Source organism: Mustela erminea, chromosome 4, assembly GCF_009829155.1.
Source record: "Mustela erminea isolate mMusErm1 chromosome 4, mMusErm1.Pri, whole genome shotgun sequence".
In the NCBI taxonomy this organism is placed as follows: domain Eukaryota; kingdom Metazoa; phylum Chordata; class Mammalia; order Carnivora; family Mustelidae; genus Mustela; species Mustela erminea.
The window spans coordinates 143,707,321-143,728,041 of NC_045617.1; the positions used below are offsets into that span (position 1 = coordinate 143,707,321).

General features: G+C 41.5%; 1 protein-coding gene across 4 annotated transcripts in view; it reads left to right on the forward strand.

Moving 5' to 3' along the window:
• The window catches only part of CDKAL1 (CDK5 regulatory subunit associated protein 1 like 1), a 632,670-nt gene that overhangs the window by 208,415 nt on the left and 403,534 nt on the right, over nucleotides 1-20,721 (forward strand). For all 4 annotated transcript variants that reach the window (XM_032341217.1, XM_032341216.1, XM_032341219.1 and 1 more), the window contains one exon: nucleotides 11,127-11,247. In XM_032341217.1, coding sequence (XP_032197108.1) covers nucleotides 11,127-11,247 — 121 coding nt within the window. The remainder of the gene's footprint in view (nucleotides 1-11,126; nucleotides 11,248-20,721) is intronic.

A 20,721-nucleotide genomic window follows, 5' to 3' on the forward strand; every position in this document is an offset into this window, starting at 1 on the left:
AACACTTGTCAGCCCATCTCTGTCGCTTCGTTCCAGTTATTTTTGCAAATCTGTTTTCCTTGAGACCTTGCATGGCTTTTGGACAGAAGTCAGTGGTGGCGGTACTAAGGACAGTATAGGGTTGGTTTGGTTCGTTTTTTTTTTTTTTTTTTGCATGTAGAAAAGGTAGTCTTTATGTTGTGTTTCAATATTGATAAAATAATATTTCCTACATCATTTTTAAAAAAGATTTTATTCATTGATTTGACAGAGAGAGATCACAGGTAGGCAGAGAGGCAGGCAGAGAGAAAGGGGGAAGCAGGCTCCCTGTTCAGCAGAGAGCCCCATGCAGGGCTTGATCCAAGGACCCTGAGACCATGACCTGAGCTAAAGGCAGAGGCTTTAACCCACCGGGCCACCCAGGTGCCCTGCATACATCATTTTTAAAGCTTGTCTGTAATACGTGGAGCTTTTGTTTCTGTTATGCATATGCACTACTCTATTATGCTATGCTATAAAATGCGCATCTTTGTTTTCCTTACATTTCTGTGCTTAGCCCATTGTCGTCATTTTATAGAAGGGCAGTGAGAACACCTCTCCCAAGGGGCTGAGGACTAAGAGTATGAATTTAAAGCCAGCAAGGACTCCCCAGGTGCCCCGTTTCGTACCTCCTCCCTTATCGATTGCCGTTAGACAGCCACAGTAGAAGTGTGTTCAGCTCATGGTGGGAGAGGAAGGGAAGCGCAGACCAGGTCTGTTTCAGGGTCCAGAGTCGGGACCTCTCCAACTTCCTTCCCTTCTTGTCTCTCTTCTGTCACGCTTCACACGGGCTTGAGTTGAATGACAACAGGAGGAAACTTGAAATTTTCATTCGCGATTGAAAGTGGGAATTGAACTTCAGTTTTTAAAAGTTCAGTTTGTGAAAGTTCACGAGGAGCTTGTACTTTACAGGTTCCGTGTGTCTGTATTTCACTGTTCTCGTGTCCTAGTGGCCTGGATGCCCTGTAGCGTACGGTCTGTTATCTCTGCTTCTGTCACCTGATGCAGTACTTTCAGAATGTAGGTTTGAGCACGGGCTATCATTAAGTTATGTGTCCTGACCGTGGATTGCTCTGCATACCAAACTGAAGCAGACATTGCGTTACTGCTGTAAACACTAAGGCCTCGAAGCTGTTTTGCAAATTTATAGTTCAGAAGAGCCGATTATAGCCAGCCAGCCAGTGAACTAAGGAGTTCTTTTACGGGTCCTGCTAACGCAGAGTTACTGACGTGAGACTGCCATTAACCCTTGCATGTTTTGATGTACACTTAATTTACATTTGGAAAAATAAATTGGTACCACACAAATCTCCCACTGTCATATAAGGTACAACAGCTTGTAAGAGATGTCATTAAAACACAACATTCAGCGTTTATGGTAACTTGCCCCCAGAAGGTGTCTCCTTCAGGGTAAGAAGACATTTTGCTTACGTGGATTATTTGTGATGTGTGTCTTTCGGTCACGTGGTGACCTTACACTGATTGTCATTATCAGTTGTGCCAGCAATGCTCTGCAAAGCAAAGAAAATATTGTCTTAAAATCTTCTGTAGTTTTGGATCATACTTAAATTTCACATCCTTCTAATTACAGCATAGGTACCCTTTGTGTGCAGCAAGAGTTTTGACATTAAATGATCCTCAAACTGGCAGGGATTTAAACTTTGTCTTATGACCTCATTTTAGCTTCCTCTCCAACCCAGCTGACCGTCAGGTAGGGTGTCCGCTTCCCTTACACTTTGTTCACCCCTGGAGATGCACGTCCATAAACAGCACCGTAGCCCGCCTCTCTCCACTTACACTCGGATTCACGCTTCTAATTCCATCTCTTGGGGCAGCTGAGTCTGACTGTTCTTTCCTTCTTTTATTATCTTTTCCTAGGTGTCCTTGTTCTGGTTCACATTTAAAGTCTTCATACTTGCTTGGGGCGCCTGGGTGGCTCAGTGGGTTGAAGCCTCTGCCTTCTGCTCAGGTCATGATCCCAGGGTACTGGATTGAGCCCCAGATCGGGCTCTCTGCTCAGCAGGGAGCCAGCTTCCCCCCTCTCTCTGCCTGCTGCTCTGCATACTTGTGATCTCTGTGTGTCAAATAAAAAATAAATAAGTAAAAAAAAATAAAGTTCTTCATACTTGTTTGAAATCTTAAAAGCTGAAATTGGGGCTTCAATTGGAAGGATTTTGTGTGTTTGAGTCCATTCTGGCCCTTCCTGTAAGGTGTTCCAGCTTTGCCTTGTGGCAAGTTATTCCCCCTAAATCCAAGTTTTACTTTGCTTTCTCCTTTTATTTTATTTATTTTATTATTTTTTTATTTTTTTTAAAGATTTTATTTATTTATTTGACAGAGAGAAATCACAAGTAGATGGAGAGGCAGGCAGAGAGAGAGAGGGAAGCAGGCTCTCTGCTGAGCAGAGAGCCTGATGCGGGACTCGATCCCAGGACTCTGAGATCATGACCTGAGCCGAAGGCAGCGGCTTAACCCACTGAGCCACCCAGGCGCCCTGCTTTCTCCTTTTAAAATGAAATTATTACCAGGGAAGGTCACACTCGAGTATGACTGTCAGACAATTCTTGCTTGCTTGAGAGGAGCCTACCTCTGAGGAGTGACACTGGATTGAGCAGAGACACATTTTTGTTTGTCTTCATTAATCAGGCAGTTAAAACTGCCTGTGGAGGATATGTCATGTAATAATTCCAAACATTTTGCAGAGGAACAGATGAAATTGAGCATTCCTGGGGCACCTGGGTGGTTCAGTCAGTTAAGCGTCTGCCCTCAGCTCAGGTGCTGGGATTGAGTCCCACATCCGGCTCCCTGTTCAGCACGGCGTCTGCTTCTCTTTTGACCTCTGCCTCTCCCCTTGCTCCTACTCTCTCTCTCTTTCTCTCCCGTGAATAAATCTTAAAAAAATAAGTAAATTGAGCATTCCTTTCCTTTCCTTTTTTTAAAAAAATATTTATTTATTTATTTGACAAAGAGAGAGAGGGGGAACACAAGCAGGGGGAGAGGGAGAAGCAGATCTCCCGCAGATCAGGGCTGGGTCCTAGGACCCCAGGATCATGACCTGAGCCGAAAGCAGATGCTTAATGACTGAGCATTCCTTTCTAATACTCAAATTGATGTGACTGCATTTGTTTTAGTGAGAATGGGTATCTGTAGTACATGTATCCTTTGTTCTTTTGGCTTGATTTTTCTGCCAATCTCCTACCTCTTCCCCTTGCATTTTGTTGGGTTGCTTCACGAGGAAGTTTTCCAGTGGCCAGACCCAGAGCTTGGGGTTCACACAGGTCCACTGAATGCGTTGCTGATAGGCCCGAGTTTGTGTGCGGTGAGAGCAGTTAGTAAGGTATCAAGAAAACTTGCCATGAGACCTCTCTTGTGCTGGTGGAAGGTGGGTGGCCACATGTTAAGGAAACAATGGCCTTTGAAAATTGGTGGGTTGAATAAAATATTGAAGCAAAGTCTGGGCATTTAAAGAGCCTTTAAAGAACAGGGAACATTAAAGAGGGGGAATAAACGACAGCCAGCCAAGTTGCTCGCTCACTGGTACTTCTGCGATGGGTAATGCTGTCCCGAAGCTAATTTGTACAACCCACTTTAGCTGTGAGAACCAAAGGAGGGAAGATTGGTTTGCGAGTCGAAACAATTTAATTAATAAATATGTATTTTGTAGGTAATCCTGTTTCTATCACTCAGTTAACATATGTGCTCATATTCCGGAGGTTGATTCTTTTCTGTTTGTGAATGACCATTGTAATTGCCTTCCTGACATGTTGACAGACTGTCTTTCTAGTAGACATGGGTGGAATGGAACCCCTCGATTTCCATAATGTTCTCAACGTTTAGCACTGTGGAATTTGGGAAAGATATTTTGCTTTCGACACAGCATTGAATATTGATTCAACTAATAGAGCGATTATTGTACAAAACAGACCTGTTTTTTTTTTCCCACATAGATTTTTTTCCCTTATTATGAATTTACAAATATGCATATAATGATGGATTATGTTTAAAAATTAGCTCTTGGCTCAAAATTTTGCAATACATAAGAATTTTAGCTCATAAAATTGTTTAGTAACATTCTTTGTGGACTGGATCAAATGTAAAAACCAGCACAGAATCAAGGTTTTGTAGCTGATTGAAAAATAACCGCTGAAAGCCTCAGGCTTAAAATTAAATTTGGTTTTAACAGGGGTGAATTTTTGTGTCATTGCTGAGTAACGACTTAGGGAGATGTTTATTAAAGATGGTTAATAAACCCACTGAGACACATCTGACCATTATTTATATGAGATGAAATGTCAATTTACATTTAGAATGGAGAAGACAAAAGATTTCGGAAATACTGCGTTTGAGTGTGTCCCATTCTGCATATTAAGGCAATCTGCTTTTTTAAAAAAAATCTTTGTATTAAAATTGCTTATCTCTGTTTTAATCACTTTACATCTTTATCACCATCTCCTTGGTGGTCTCCTGTTTTTATCAGTTGATCTGGTCACACTGAGCGTCATTCCTCCCATCTGTTCCTATTAATACTTACTCCTTTAATTTCTTCCTCTGTGTGATTGAAGTGATGTCAAAACGGGTATTTTCACTCTGTTTTTCTTTCAGACTCCGTTGTCCTGATTCCGCGCCCCCCCCCCCTTCTCTTCAATCTAGCCGTGAAGGGTGATGAAATTCACAGTAGTCACAAAATAAATCAGTATTCACTGAGCTGCATGCCTTCCCCATCACGGTGCAAGGCCTCAGTGGCCAGAAGGGATCGAACAAAGAAGCAATGTGTGAGTGTGTAATTGTGTTCCTTGCTTCGTGGTCCCGTCGTAAGAATGGCATGTTCGTTTGCAGCACAAATTGCTCCAGAAATTTCCTTTTTCACTTTTCACATCTTTATTCCCTGAGCATGTTTCCCTGTTCCAACATTCTTGTTTTCTCTCCTGTTCTTCCCAAACACATCACCTCACTTTTATTTTTTAGTCTATCAAATTTCAATTTGTTTTAGATGGTTTCATTATTGATAACTGCGCATCGAGAGGTAATGATTTGCAGTATATGTTTTTAGTCTGTGGTATCTACACTTAGGGAATTAATTTGAAACAGCAGTCTGTTTGCACAAGGATTCTTAAACGAGTTGGTTTATAGCAAATAAAAGTTTCATTCCTCTAGTCCATTTAAAAAAAAACAACAACTGTTCTGTGGTTGAATTTTCTTCTTTTCATCTTTGGCCAGATATAATGAGGGACTTTTATGTTATTTCCTACTTTGTCTTCAGTGTACTATATTTTTCAATTAAAAAAAAAAAACCCAGACTATTGTTAGTTCTCCTGCTCTTTAATGAATCATTGGATTGGAAAATAACTCATTATATCATCAGGCAGAGATATGTTCCTTTATTTGCATGTAGATAGTGAAGATGAATAATTTATCTAATGTTATTAGTGCAGGCTGCATATTACTGAAATCTCAGCAGGATATAATGAAATTTGTCTCATGCTAGTGTGGAGATAGCATGCCTTTGCATAGTCATTATTGAACTTTTGGCATCTCTCAGAGAACTATTATGTTAGCATGCCAGTCTTGCTCACCTCTTCATTAACTGGACTTTTGATTGAAGAGTTGAACTTATCTTGAAGATCTGTGAAATCTGGTGTGCCAAATGCTTGCTTGACTCCAGCTATGTTTCTACAGCAGAGCAAGAAGTTTCAGAATGAATGAAGGACTTAATGTTTCTTATTGAAGTGATTACTGCAAAAACGCTGTGACTGATGGTTTTATTACTTCTGGTCATGAAAAGCTATCTGTAAGACAGACATGGAAGCAATGTATCTTTCTGAAATGAAGGGTGATGAAACATGTATATAATTGTCTATTATGTATATATGTATATACATATGTACTAATTATGGATTTGAAGTTATTTTAAATAATTGCTTTGAAAAAGTTGGCTTTGATTTCCTTATTACATGATTGTATGTGGAGGTCAACCGATCTCCTCCTGAGCAGCAGTAAAGCTGGACAGTCAAAAACAAGCAGCTCAGTTGACTTGAAGAATTGTTCGTTAAAGTGGAGATTTTGATGGCAAGTAACAGGGAGGGTCTGTGGCTCTACCTTCTTGAAACTGGGGGACTGTTTGGCATGAATAGTGGACAAGTGGACTAGCCAGGATTTGAACAGGAACTTCCTGAAGGTGAGGAGGTGATAGGAGGCTTGCTAAATCTCCACGGACGGTTAGTTGACTGGGGGTTGTGCACACGCACAGCAGAGTCTGGAGTGGGCCCAGCCACCCACGCTCACCTGCCTACTGGAGCCTGCATGCACATCCCGGGAAGATGGGGCGGACTCAAAAATGGCCCTAACTCTGAGTGACCTCACTGGCTCATACACAGTTCCATCAGCAGATAGAAATCTCATTGGCTTGTGGTGTTTGAACAAATGTGTGACCATTCTTTCCTCAATAAAAAGCTATGCAGATACAGAGTTGACCCCTAAGATGTCATGCTTGGTGGAGGGGAGTGAGGATGGAGAACTAAGAAGGGACAAGGACAACCTTTCACTGTAGAGAGACAGATTTCATAGATTTAGTCCAGGTAAGCTAGTAAAGAAAACCAACAACAGCCCTTGGTGGGGGGCGGTCTGAATTAAAATTTGCCACAGTATATTATCTACAGTGTTCTATATTAAACAAGATATTACGATACATGCAGAGAAAGCAAGTACACCTATATGGAGGAAGAAAAACAAACCAGTCAGTATAGATTGTCTTTGACCAAAAATGTTGGAGTCAGCAAAGACGCCCACGTACTAAGTAAAATGATGTCAAAAGCCTTTAAGGAAAGGATGATGGCAGTGACGAATACAGAATCACAAAAAAGATGGAAAGGATAAAAAAGAACCAAGGGGAAATTGAAAAGTACAGTAAATTAAATGTTCATTCAAGGGGCTCAATTGCAGGTTTGAGATGGCAGAAGAAAATAAAATCAGTAAATTTGAGGACAGATCAATAGAAATGATCCACTCTGGATAACAAGAAAAATCAGCAGGGACTCAAAGACCTGTGGGGCAGCATCCAGCAGACCAGTTAGTGTGTCACGGAGCCACAGAAGGAGATACAGAAAAAGTGCCCCTCCCCCATTTTTTTTTTTTTAAAGTACTGTATGAAAACTTCCCAAACTTTGTTAAAAAACAAAAACAAAAACAAAAAACTCATTACTTTATGGAGCCAAAAAGCTACCTGAATTGCAGGTAGGAAAATCACAGAGATCCAGGAAAGCATAAGAAAGGAGTAACACATTATGTACAAGGGGAACAATATTAAGATCGATAATTGACTTCTCATCAGATACAACAGAGTCAAAGGCAGTGACCTTTGACAGTTGAACCTTGAACGACATGTGAACTGTGTGGTCCCCTTTTCTATGGATTTGTTTACAGACCAGTACTGTATATGTATTTTCCTCGTGCTTTTCTTAACATTTTGTTTAGCTTATTCTATTGTAAGAAGTGTGTCATACATATGACATATAAAATATTTGTTAGTCAGCTGAGTATGTTATTGGTAAACAGTGTAAGCTGTTAGCAGGTAAGTTTTGTTATATGTGGATTTTCAAGTGTATGGGGGTTGGTCTTGCTCACCTCTGCAGTGTTCAAGGATCAGCTGTATTCAGTGCTCAGAGAAAAAAAAGCCTGTCAACTAATAATTCTATATCCAGCAAAAGTATCTTTCACAAATTAAGCAAAATAAAGGCTCTCAAATAAGCAAAGAATCTGTGTTGCTAGTAGATTTCCTTTATAAGAAATAGTAAAGAAAGCTCTTCAGGCAGAAAGGAAGTAGTATCAAATGATAAGTTGAATTCTCAGGAGGGAGTGATTTTTAGAAATGGTTAAATATGTGGTTAAATATTAAGTCCTTTGTAAAGATACGTTTTTCCTCTTTTTAAAACTGTATAGTTGTGGGGTGCCTGGGTGGTTCAGTCAGTTAAATGTCTTGACTCTTGATTTCAGCTCAGATCATGATCTCAGGGTTATGAGATCAAGTTCTGTGTTGGGCTCTGTGCTGGAGTGAAGCCTGCTTAGGATTCTCTCTCTCCCTCTGGCGCACCCCCCCCCCCGCCCCCCCGCCGAAAAACAACAACAACAACAGAAACTATACAGTTGTATAGAACAATAATTATGGCCCTGTGTTTTTGGGGTTTATGCAGCTGTCTGTTAATATGTGTGACAACAATTGCACAAAGAGGGAGGAGGGAAAAGAAATGGCATTTGGACGATTGAATATCCATATGCAAAAAACAAACTTAGACTCTTATACACAAACTACCAAAGTGGATCCTAGACCTAAGGCTAAGACCTAAAACAGTAAGACACTGAGAAGAAAATACAAAATAAATCTGTGCCCTTGGGCTAGGCCAGGAGTTCTTAGCTAGAATAGCAAAAGCATGAGCTAGAAAAGAAAAAATTGAGAAAGTACACTTCATTAAATTGAAAAACATTTACTTTTAAACAGATACTATCATGAAAGTGAAACTGTAAGCTTCAGACTGCGAGAAAATATTTACAAATCACATACTTGACGAAGGTTTTGTAAGCAGAATAAAGGATTCTTAGAACTCTATAACAGGACAACTACTCCAGTTAAAATACTGGCCGACTCCTGGAGTAGACATTTTTATTAGTGAGGGTTCTCTAGAGAAACAGCCAATAGGGTGTGTGGGTGGGTGGGTTTGTTGAAGAGAAATGTATGATAAGGAATTGGCTCACACTATTATGGAGATATTTTGGAGACTGAGAATTCCAAAGACTGTAGTCTGCAATCCAACACTCCATAAGAGCTGATCTTTAGGTCCAGCCCAAGTCCAAAGGTCCAAGAATCAGTAGAGCTGATCGTGTTAAGTTTCAGTCTGCAGCTGGCCAATAACAAGACCCAAGAAGAGCCTGTATCCCAGTCAGAATCTGAAGGCTGGCAAAGAGCAATGTCCCAGCTGTGCAGTCAGATGGGAGTTGTTTCCTCTTAGCTTCCTTGTTCTATTCAGGTCTTGGATTGATTGGATAAGGCCCACTAGTGTTAATCAGTCTCCTGATTCAAATGTCAGCCTTACCCAGAAACACCATTGCAGAAACACCCAAGATAATGTTTGGTTAAATGTCTGGGTACCCTGTGGCTTAGTCAAGTTGACACATAAAAATTAACCATACCGGGGCACCTGGGTGGCCCAGTGGGTTAAGGCCTCTGCCTTCGGCTCAGGTCATGATCTCAGGGTCCTGGGATCTAGCTCCACATTGGGTTCTCTGATCAGCAGGGAGCCTGCTTCCTGCTCTCTCTGCCTGCTTCTCTGCCTACTTATGATCTCTGCCTGTCAAATGAATAAATAAAATCTTAAAAAAAAAAATTAACCATACCAACATTTTACCACACAAGATGTGCAGATGGCTAATAAACGTGTGGAAAGGTGCTCAACATCGTTAGTCATTATGGAAATGCATGTTCATTCCAACCACAATACTGGATTACTTCTCACTAGAATGGCTGTTGTCAAAAAAGTTGCAACTATAAGGACTTCGTTAACAATGTGGGGAAACTCAAGTCCTCATACGTTGCTGGTAGGATATAAAATGGTACCACTACTTTGGAGAACAGTTGTTTCTTATAAAGTTAAACAGAAATTGACCACGTGACCCAGCAGTTCCATTCCTGGGAGTCTGTCCAGGAGAAATGAAAACTTATGTCCCCATGAAGTCTTGTATGTGAATATTCGTAGAAGCAAGCATTATTCTAATAGGTATTAGTTGGAAACAATCCAGATGTCTGCCAGCTGGTCAGCAGTTGAACAGAATGTGATATATTTTGGAATGGAAGCAAGGGTGGACTGTAAATAAGCTTGAGGGAATTCTTAGGGTGATAGAAATGTTCTAAAACTGGGTTGTTGTGATGATTGTACAACTGCATGTGTTAATTTAAAATCATGAAATTGGGGGCACCTGGATGGCTCAGTTGGTTAGGCATCTGCCTTTGGCTCAGGTTATGATCCGAGGGTCCTAGGGTTGAGATTTGGGTGAGGCTCCCTGTTCAGAGGAGAGCCTGCTTCTTCCTCTCTCTTTGCTGCTCCCCCTGCTTGGGCGCCATGTACTCTCTCTCTCTCTCTGTTAAATAAATAAGTCTTTTAAAAAAAATCATTAAGTTGTATACTTGCAAGGAGTGACTCTTATAGGATGTACCTCAGTGAAGTTATAAAAAAATACTACGTATATAATGAGCAAAGGACAAAGTAAGCATGGAAGAAATAATAATTGGAGAATCTGAAGGGAATGGGAAGTCTTAGTACTGTCCTCCCGTATTTTCTACCACTGCAATTCAAAATTTCAAAATTATAAAATTTTTCATGGCTTTTAGAAATAGTCTGTTTTTCTTTTGTAATAGTTTTAAAAAATAAGTCTAAAAAATTTTTTTTTTAAAGATTTTATTCGATATAGAGAGAAAGATCATAAGTAGGCAGAGAGGCAGGCAGAGAGAGAGGGGGAAGCAGGCTCCCCACTGAGCAGAAAGCCAGATGCGGGGCTCCATCCCAGGACCCTGGGATCATGACCCGAGCCAAAGCAGAGGCTTAACCCACTGAGCCACCCAGGCGCCCCTAAAAATTTTTGTCTTTAAAAAATCTGATCCTGAAGTGTCACCTTATCCCAGCCTTTTTAAAATTTCTTTGATGTGTTGTTTGCTTTGAGCAAATAGTCTGCTTTTGCACTTTTTTTTTTTTTTTTTAATTCCTCAACAGTGAGTTGGTTGGCAGGCCTGGTGCTCAGGTAAGCTCTTCCTGTTTCATTTCATACCTGGTCCCTGCTGGAGAGCATGCGTACCTTATGGAATGACATTCTGAGGTTGTTTCTGTTTTCGTCATATGTACAGTAGAAATGTGCAAATACTTTAAGCAAAGAACTTTGACTGCAGGAAGCGTGCGCAGCTGTTTTTCCCTTTGGCGGTATTTCTTAGGTCCATGGTTCCATCTTATGTATATTTTGTTGTTTGTTTCATAACAGAAGTTACGTGAAAATATTAACTCATTTGTTGAGAGCAGTCAATTGAAGTTCTGTGGCTGACGCTGTCGTGTATTTTTCTGCTTTCATTGGAGGTCACTCTGTGAGACTGCTGGGTCAGAAAAAGGACAATGGAAAGCGCCTGGGGGGGGCACGATTGGATTTGCCGAAGATCAGGAAGAATCCGCTGATAGAAATCATTTCCATCAATACCGGGTAAGTGTCTCTCAGACTTACCCATAAAATACTCAGTATACTCTGTGAATTGAGCTTTTCCCTCTGGACATGGGACAGAATAAAGCAGTTGAACATTTTCACGGGAAAGAAAAAATCAAAAAGCTCTAAATCACATGAATATAGTTCCCTCTTAGAGGTTCCCTGCGTACAAGTTACACGTTGATTTGCAGCAGGGTCTTAGGCCTTTGATTAATATTATTCTGACATCTTCTTGGTAACAAACTTGGATTTCATTTTCCAGCCATGCCCTTGGGTTAAAATATTTTTTAAAAAGAGTTTTGTTGTTGGAATGATTAATATACCCATCATCTTTGTTTTTTCAATAGAATTATAGTAAATAATGCCCGAGATACTAACCATGTTTTAATTACGAACTCTCTGAAATTCATGTTTTAAAGTGTTGTCCTTGGAGTGCCTGGGTGGCTCAGTCAGTGAAGTGTCCGCCTTCAGCTCAGGTCATGATCTCAGGGTCCTGGGATCAAGCCCTGTGTTGGGCTCCCTGCTCAGCGAGGAGCCTGCTTCTCCCTCTCTCTCTGCTCCTCCCCCTGCTTGTGCACTCTTTCTCTCTCAAATAAATAAATACAATCTTTAAAAAAAAATAAAATAAAATGTTGCCCTTATGAGCTTTGGGCTAAAAATAAGCATTGTTAACCGACTATTAAGCACTCTTAATTTCATGTCTTAGTCTGAAGTTCCTGACCTTACTATTGACTCTTGGTGAGCTCGTTTGTACTCTTCGTTTTATTTGCCTTAATGGAGTTCGTCGTCAATATTAGTGTAGTCTGAAAGTCTGCTGAAACGAAGGCCTTCTGTTCTTTAAATCATGGGAGTCGCTCCGTTCATCAAACCGCTTTGCATAGGCTTAAGCTATCCTGCCTGTTATTTTTTATTTTTTTTTTAAGATTTTACTTAAGAGAGAGAGTGCATGGGGTGGGGAGGAGAGAGAGAGGGAGAAGAAGAGGCTCTCAAGCAGACTGTACGCCGAGTGCCGGGCCCAGCGCGGGGCTCAGACTCCCCATCCTGCATCATGACCTGAGCTGAAGTGAAGAGTTAGACACTCAGCCAGCTGAGGCACCCAGCCCTGTCCTGCTTCTTTCTGATTCCAGCTTCCTTCCTTCCTTTTTAGTATTGTTTTCCTCTGTCCTTCCCATCTTTCATGCTGTTCGCGCGGGGAGCCGGTGAACTTGCCTTTCTGCTTCTCCAGCATCATTCTTCCTCTCCCTGAGCAGTGCCTCCGTTTCCCCCCGCACACTCCCGGCTCTGTCGTCACTGGTCCTCTTTTCTCTAGTTTTATCCCCTTCTAGTTAATCCTTCTCACTACTGCCAAAGGTCAGGGAAGGCTGAAGAAGTCATTTGGTTTTTTCCTTAAAAGCCGCCTGGGGTGACTTTCGTTTGCCCTGGTGAATTTGTCTGTGACCAACGTCCGGCCTTCAGCGCCGAAGATTCAGAGACCTGCACTCCTCAGGCTCAGAGGCTAGTGATGACATCAGGGTACAGTACTGAGAAATGTCGTTACCACGTTGACTGGAGCATCTAATATATTCTCGCTTTTGAGCCTGAGCCAAATCAGAGGCATAAGGCTGTTTGCTTCTCCCTCTGTCTCCGTTCTCCTCCTCCTCTCGGTTGTACCGCGGTTTCTCTTTTGACTCCTGATTTCCTACCTCAAATCGCCACATCCCCACATTCCCCTCGTCCGTATTTGCCTTTATTTCTTCTGTAGCACTTCTCATTATTGAAGTAGATACGAGTTCCTTTGTATTTTAATCGTCTCTCCTCACTGGCACGTCATAAGCTCCAAGATGGCAGGAATTTTCGACTCTGTCGCCTACCACTGTATCCTTAGAATACGGAAGAACGTACACAGCAGGGATTTAATCAATATTTACTTACTGAATGAATGAATGATTGATTTTTATAATTTGAAAGTTTAATGGGTTTATGCTAAATTCTCTTCACAGAACAGATTGCCTTACCAGTTGGACAGTAATACTTGAAGTCTCGCTGAGCGTGCTTTCTCCTGAACAACGTCTTTAGGAGGGCAAAGTCAAGTGTTTCTGTGAATGTCTCTTTCTTTTTTTTCTCCCCATGTAGGATTGATCATCCCCTTTTCGCCAAGATACATTTCTTTACACATGTTAATATTTTAGGGTCTGTCAAATGGATCCGTTTGATTTCTTTAAGGTGACTTTGCCCCTCTTGTTGACCTCTGGAGTGTTGCTTTTAACTGTTGTTTTTCAAAGATGCTTTATTTTTCTAGTTTCTCCGTATGTCTTCATGTGGTTGCTCCCTGCCTTACTCTCCAGGGTTCAGTCACACTGACCGGCTTGAGATTTCCAAACTCAAGATTCTCTTCTGTCTTGACTGCAGTCCCCTGTGCACGCCCTCTGGTGTCCTTGGCATGTCGTAGCCTTTCCCCATTCACTGTGTTGGTAATCCTTCCCTGTGCTCTTTTGGGGTGACTGCTTTTTCCTTTCTCTGTGATGGGGCTGAATACATCCTTCCTTCCACTACGCACCTACCATATTCCCTATTTATCTTGGTTATGGTCCTGTAAGACTGCCTAATTTCTACTTTAAATTTTAGGCTACATGGGCTCTGGAAGTATTTCAGGTATCATTATATTATTATCTCTGAGTTCAGTGTCTGGTATAGAGTGGAGTATGCAGTCAATAATTTGATTTATTTATTTATACATGTTTTATTTTAAGGCCATCACTGTTTTTTGTTGCCATAAGAAATGTTGAGAAATTTGCTTTAGGTAGTCATTTGAAATGGCATTACGTGAAACATTTTGAGGTATTTTATTTGGGTTTCCCTTCTTTTGGATTTAGTGTTTCTTAAAATGAGGCTACACTATAAACTCTTAAGTTTTTAAATTTTTTAAAGATATTTTTTTAGAGAGAGAGGGCATGCACACCCATGAGCATGAGCGTGGGGGTTGGGGCAGCAGGAGAGGGAGAGAGACAGTCCTCAAGCAGACTCCCTGCTGAGTGTAGAGCCTGGCACGGGGCTGGATCTCAAGACCCTGAGATCATGACCTGAGCCAAAATCAAGCATCAGACATTAACTGAAAGAACCACCCAGTCGCCCCTACACTGTAAACCTTTTAAAGCTCACTGGATATTTGCCATCACTCTCTCATGTTACCATATAGAACTGCCCCTTAGTAAGTAAATTAGCAAATATGCCTTTGATGTTAAGAGAATTTAGTCCATACTGTCTATCTCTGGATGAGATCTGAGTTTCTAACCCTCCCTGACTACTAATCCCTTCCCTGTGGCCTTATCATTTGCTCTCAGGTGAGAGCATCCCCGTGGGCATTTGTCACGGTATCACTCCTAACATCTTAGCTTGGATTTTATTTCTTACCTCTGGTGCAGCTCATTGCTTTTTCTTTTTTTTTAACTTACATTCAGATGTTTCGAAAGAGGCATATCCATAAGTATTTCTTTCAAGAGAAAATAATCCTTTCCACTAAAATCTTGACAATGTTTTATTGCTTTCAAATTAAAAATGGACATCTTCAATTTCATATAAATTTGTCCATTCTCCATTCGGGAAAGGGCTCACATATGCAGCAAGTTTTATTGTGTATGTTAGTAAATTGTTGAAGTTACTGTTAGAGTCTGCAAAGTTGTTATGCTTTGTTACATTTCTAAAGGAGCATAAGGACTGTATTAATGCTTTACCAGTGAAAAAGTTAAACATTTCAGGTCATGCTAGATTCTGGAGGAGCAGAGAGAATTGCGTAGTTGATCACAGTGTCTATAATGAGGGTGCCTTTTATTTCTTCAGCAACATTTATCTTTTCTCCTAAAGCCTCTCTCTGGCATTCGGTTACCCATCTCTGTTTATAGCCGCTGTGTCGAGTATATAAATTTTGGTCTGCTCGAGTCATTGCTGCAGTTTCCAGCGCTCTTCTTGTTTTCTGAGGTGAGCTTTTCGAGGTTAGCTGCCGGTTGCCTAGTACAGCTCCTGTTTCTAGACTGTCTCTCGTGCGGCAGAGACGCCCTGTAGAGGAAGCGTGGCGAGGCACCTGTCTGTCTGGTGTGGTGATAAGACAGGGATGTGACCGTGACTCTGACACGAAGACACGAGTCTTCGAAATGCATATTCTTTCCTGTATTGAATCCTCACAACAGCCTCATGAAATTGGTTTTCAGGAGGCGACGAAAGTCAAGTGCAGAGAGGTTAAGGGACTTTGCATTGTCACGTTCCTGGTAAGCAGCTAAGACCGAGACTTACCTGTTATGTCCATCATATACTTTTGTGGGTGCAGAGGAGCAGGGAAGCCTCTCCAGTGTGGCTGGCAGAGAGGGAGCTCATGGGAGCCGAAAGATCTTTGCATTTCAGAGACTTTTGAATCGGGCCCTGCAGGACAGGTAGAATTGTGATGGTTTTGGATGGAGGTATAGTCAGTTTCAAATGACCACTAGCTGGGTGTCTTGAAACTTCACAGATTTATTATGTTACCATTCCGGAAGTCAGAATCTCACACAGGTCTTGCCGTGCTAACATCATGGTATAGGCAGGGCTGCGTTCTGTAGGCTTTTGGGGAGAATCGCTTTACTTCCTTTCTTCAGCCTCGGAAGGCCACCCACATTCCTTGCTTATGGTCCCCTTCTTTCATCTTCAGAGCCTGCAGTATTGTATTTCTACTCCGACTCTCTCTCCCCCTCTTAAGTGATTACACTGGAGCCACCTGGAAAATCCAGGATGCTGTCTACATTTTAATGTCAGCTTTCACTCCCACTTGGCATGCATAGTTCCAGGGAGTAGGACAGGTGTGATGAGAAAGTGGTAGGTAAAGAAAAGAATGAGCAAAGGTGTGTGAGCGGACCGTGGGAGTTGTTTGTGAAGAAGGCAATTTTCTCCAGGCAGTCTGATGTTTCCAACGCAAGGAAAGGGGGGATAAATCATCTTTTCTGTGAAGAGTGTAGTTGCCCCAGGGTGAGAAATTACATTTAATTCAGATAGTAAAGGATAAGGAGAGCCACTGTCGTCTGGAGCAGAGGTGAGAAATAATCGTAGCCGGGCAGTAGGAAGATGTTTCAGGTACCAGCCTGTAACGTGGGTTGGTGTTGGAAGACAGGTGCGGGGAGCTCACTTATGCCACCATTACAGGGAGCCCGCCAGGGAGGCCCGAGGGCCCCAGTGTGGTTCCGGGAATGAATACTACGGATGGCAGAGCTGTGTCACGGTTAAGAAAATGGGCTTTGGCATACCCCAGTGGAACTACTTGTAACCATTGATTTGGGAGTTCCGAAGAACGGTGGGGGATGGGAGCACAAGGCCACAGAGAAGAGGTGGGAGTGGGTGAGTCGCTGAAGGTTGAGTGCTCGGTGCCCGCCCAGGCATGGGAAATGGGAGGAGTCATCTGTGAACCAGTAGCCGGAGACGAAATGGGAGGAGTCATCTGTGAACCAGTAGCCGGAGACGAAGGTGTGGGAGTAGGGAGCGTCCTCCCATCACTTGCTTTCAGGCCCTTCAGGGGAAGTCGTGTTGACAAAGCTGAACCGTTTCAGGAGAGTGGGCGCATTAAAAACCAGATTCAAAATTAGTAAGTTTTGCTCCAGGAAGATTACTCTTTGGAGGAGTTTAAAGGCAGAGAAGCAGACTCTAGAGAATGGAAAGATGTTTCTGCCTGGGCCTGTTTAGAGGCAGGGGGTGAGGAACAGAAATATATTGACAGCAGGAACTGCTTCGGTAGGATCGTGTATACAGATGGAGAGGTAAGCCTCGGCAAGGACGGAGGACACTTTTGTGCCTCCTTAGGCAGAGGAGTAAAGGACACGAGTAAGCCCAAGGGTAGGACTGAGTTCTTTTTCTTAAAGATCTAAAAAAATGGATTGTACAGGAGGTGGTTGTGTTCTTTTGTGCTAGCAGGTGAAATAGAGGGTAGTGTTTGCGTGTTTTGTCCCTTTACGTTTTGTTGGTATACCGTGATCTTTTGATGGCCCTGACTCAGATGGCGTGAGCTCTTCATGGGAATACCAGGCCCCCTCCCCAGGATTCTCCTCTCCTTCTCCCGTTGGTGTTGGTGTTCAGTTGTTATTCTGCACCATGTACTTTCTGTAAACTGGAAGTGACATCACATGCTAGATTCGAATTAAATATCCAGCCGGAAACAAGCTGGTTTCTGAGATAAAGATAAAAATCTGAAGATTTATGCCAAAGTGCTTCATTTTTCTCATTAAATTGGTAGAATGGGCTTATAGTTCTGAAGTAGAGTTTATGTAGATTTAAAAAAAAGGATCCATCCAACACTGTGGTCTGTATAATGAGGAGTCATCTTGTGCATAGACAGAAGAAGTATGCTGAGGTTGGAAAGCTCAGGTTTTATTAGGGGCCCATGTTTGTGATTGCCTTGTTTTTTTCTAGGAGAGACGGAAGATCCCAGGTATTGTAGAGACAAAAAGTCAGAAGTTGGAAAGTGGACCATAAAGAAGATCTGTGCCTCATTTTTGCCTTCTCTGTCACTTATTAAAGTCATCACTTTTGACAATCTCCTGGCAATTTTTGCTCCTCCAAAGCCAGAGTTGGATGTTGCTTTGCCGTTCTGATAGAAGTTGTATCACTTTTTAGGTCCTACTATCAGATTATCCCTAGTTTGAAGGGAATAACCCTCCCCTGGGCTGAACAAATCTAAGAAAATACTGTCTGACCCTGTAATATTTTACTAATACTTTCTCTTTTAAGATTTATCTCAGTTTTCCTGTTACTTGCCATCTGTCAGACATAAAGTGATGGTATATGGGAATCTTCACGGGGCATCTAATATTCTTTGAGATTACGTACTTGAATTTATTATCATTTTTTAAAGTATCTGTTACTTTTTTCCACCTGTAGCATCATGTCTTTGTGGGAAAAAAGCTAACTTGGGTGTTTTCACTTTCTTTCTCTATCCCAGTGCTGGATTCATAGGTGCTTTCTAAACATTTGAATGAATGAATGAATGAATTTGAATGAACTGAATTTGAATGAACTGAATTTGAATGAATGAAAGAATGACAATTTATTTTATATAAGTGGAGTTGTTTTTAGAGAAATACAAGCACAACTAATAACATTTTGTTACCTTTCTGGTTCTAATGATTACAACATGAAATCGTTATTAACTAGACATAATCACATTTGAAAATACAATTATTATGTGCTTACACATTACCAGGTCTTGTGTTAGGTATTACGATATATGCAAAGGTAGCTACATGGAATGAACTAATCCAAAACACGCAGCTCTAAACACAGACTTAATTGCAGCTCCTGGATGGGGAAGGTTTGGGTCTCTTTCTATTCTGTATTTTAGGGAATACTTTTAGATCACAATATGAGTATCTTTCTAGGGGCTAAGGGTGCACAGCAGGGACCCGCAGACCTTGAATTGGAGAGCTGTGAGACACTCAGGCACCTCCTCACTGCCCCTCTTTGAGCTGCAGTGGCGGCCACACCATAAAACGGTTTCCATGGCCTTTAACCTCCAACAGGACTACCGCCATCGCCAGTATGTGTGCGGAAAATAGAACCTCAAATTCCATCTTTTTTTCTTACTCTTAAGTTAGAGCTTTCAGAAGATTACATTGTATAAAGAAACATCTTTAGAGGTATTTAATTAGAAGCATGCTAAAAAGCTCTTAATTAAGGTTCTAAAGAAAGCGCATTACAAGGTTGAATATATGTGGGTTCACACTCACACTAGGGTGAATCCTTTTCATATTGTGTGAGGACAAGGTTTGGAAAATCTTATAATGTCTTCAAAATGACTGCATATTTTAGTATATTCAGTAACAATTTGAGTTTTTATATCTTAGCATTGTGTGAAGAGATTAAGATTTTTTTTTTTTAAGTTCATGCTAGACTGTTGTTTCAATGTCCTGATGATATAAATCATGGCTTTCTTTTGAATAAGCTTCTTGAGAATAGCTCCTTCAGCTTCAGTGCCATCCTTAGACACAGCTGTTAGAAGGTCATAATACCTCTCTCTAAGAGGCAGAATCCCAAGATAAAACATTTCCCAGAAAGGATTTGGCAGACTATGTAGTCATTCTCTTATTTAAAAATTATGGGTCTCTATTGGCTTTTTGTATATCGGGCACTGATGACTGCAAATTAACCCAAGCCAATTTCATTATGTACAACTAAATCTTAGGATTTTGTTTAGTTTTGTTTTTTGATAGACAGTAGTCCCTACCAATGGGGATTAGTTGCTTCCTTATAACCCAGCTGTCAGGCTATAATGAAAGCAAGTCCCAGTCCAAAATCTGTAATAAGAACTTACTAAGCAAGCTGGCACAGTCCAGCTGTTCTTACAAGCCTGGTGAAGTCCTATTCTCTCTCCTTTTGGGTGATTAAAACACACCTTGCATGAAAGCTTCATTAGAACCCAGTGAGACGGTGTGGTCAGCCTCAGTCAGAATCCTCTACCAATGTCTGGAGTGATGGTCCAGTAGGGACCAAGCCAGAAAAATATCCATAATGTCCAAGTCAGGGCAACCCAAAGAGTGGTTCATGGACCAGTGGTGGGTCATTAACTACTGATGGCAGCTCTGTGACTGGTGGAGAAATTGAGAGCAAACACCTTAGAAACTTCAAAGATAGTTTACCATTGCTGCAATATCTTAGAATTAATTTTCATTGTGTTTTATAAAAATAATGATTTACAAGAGATTGGAAATCAAAATCCTGGCCTGTTATGATAGTTTGAGAAACATTGTAAAAATATCCTTTAGCATGTTGTAGAGAATATTTTAGTCAGTCCGCTTACCTTGAGTGCCAGTGATTTCACTAATTAGATCTTATTTCTACTACCTCTTATGCTAGGAGTTAGCCCCGTGTCCTTAGTAGCTAGGCACTACTTTCACAAGTGAAAACTTATTTCTGTCTTTTACGATGCTAATTTGCAAAGCCTCTGCTGTTGACCAAAGGTAATCTCTGGAAGGTAGTCTTGCTGATTAGTCACTAGAAAAGAGACACTGTTCTTTGGAGTTGTAGCTTCAAAGGACTTGCACATTTTGGATGATGCTCTTTACCTTAGATTCTTTCAGAAGTAAACTATGGAAATCTTCACGTGGCTTGTGGGACCTAAATCGAGAGGTTGTAACTGCTCTTTTAGCATGTCCGTCAGATGAGCAGAGAGCTGTTATTGTTCTTGTTCTTCTATAAACTTATGGAGGCCAAGAACCTCATCTGATCATGAGCCTGGAATGTGACATCAGCTGATTCCTGGAGAAGGCAGTGGAGTCCGTGGCGTATTGGAGAGAGGTCTGCATTGGGTTGGAGTCGTAGACACTGTTGTATTCTGGCTGGGTGGCTCAGATAAATTAGATCCCTCTTGGAGCTGATCTCTTTGCTGACAGAGGCACATGCTACCTATTACATGTGTCGCCTGGCACAGTATGAGTACTTTAATAAGTGTTTTCCTCTGAATTTTGATGTTGCTCTACCATTCTACCA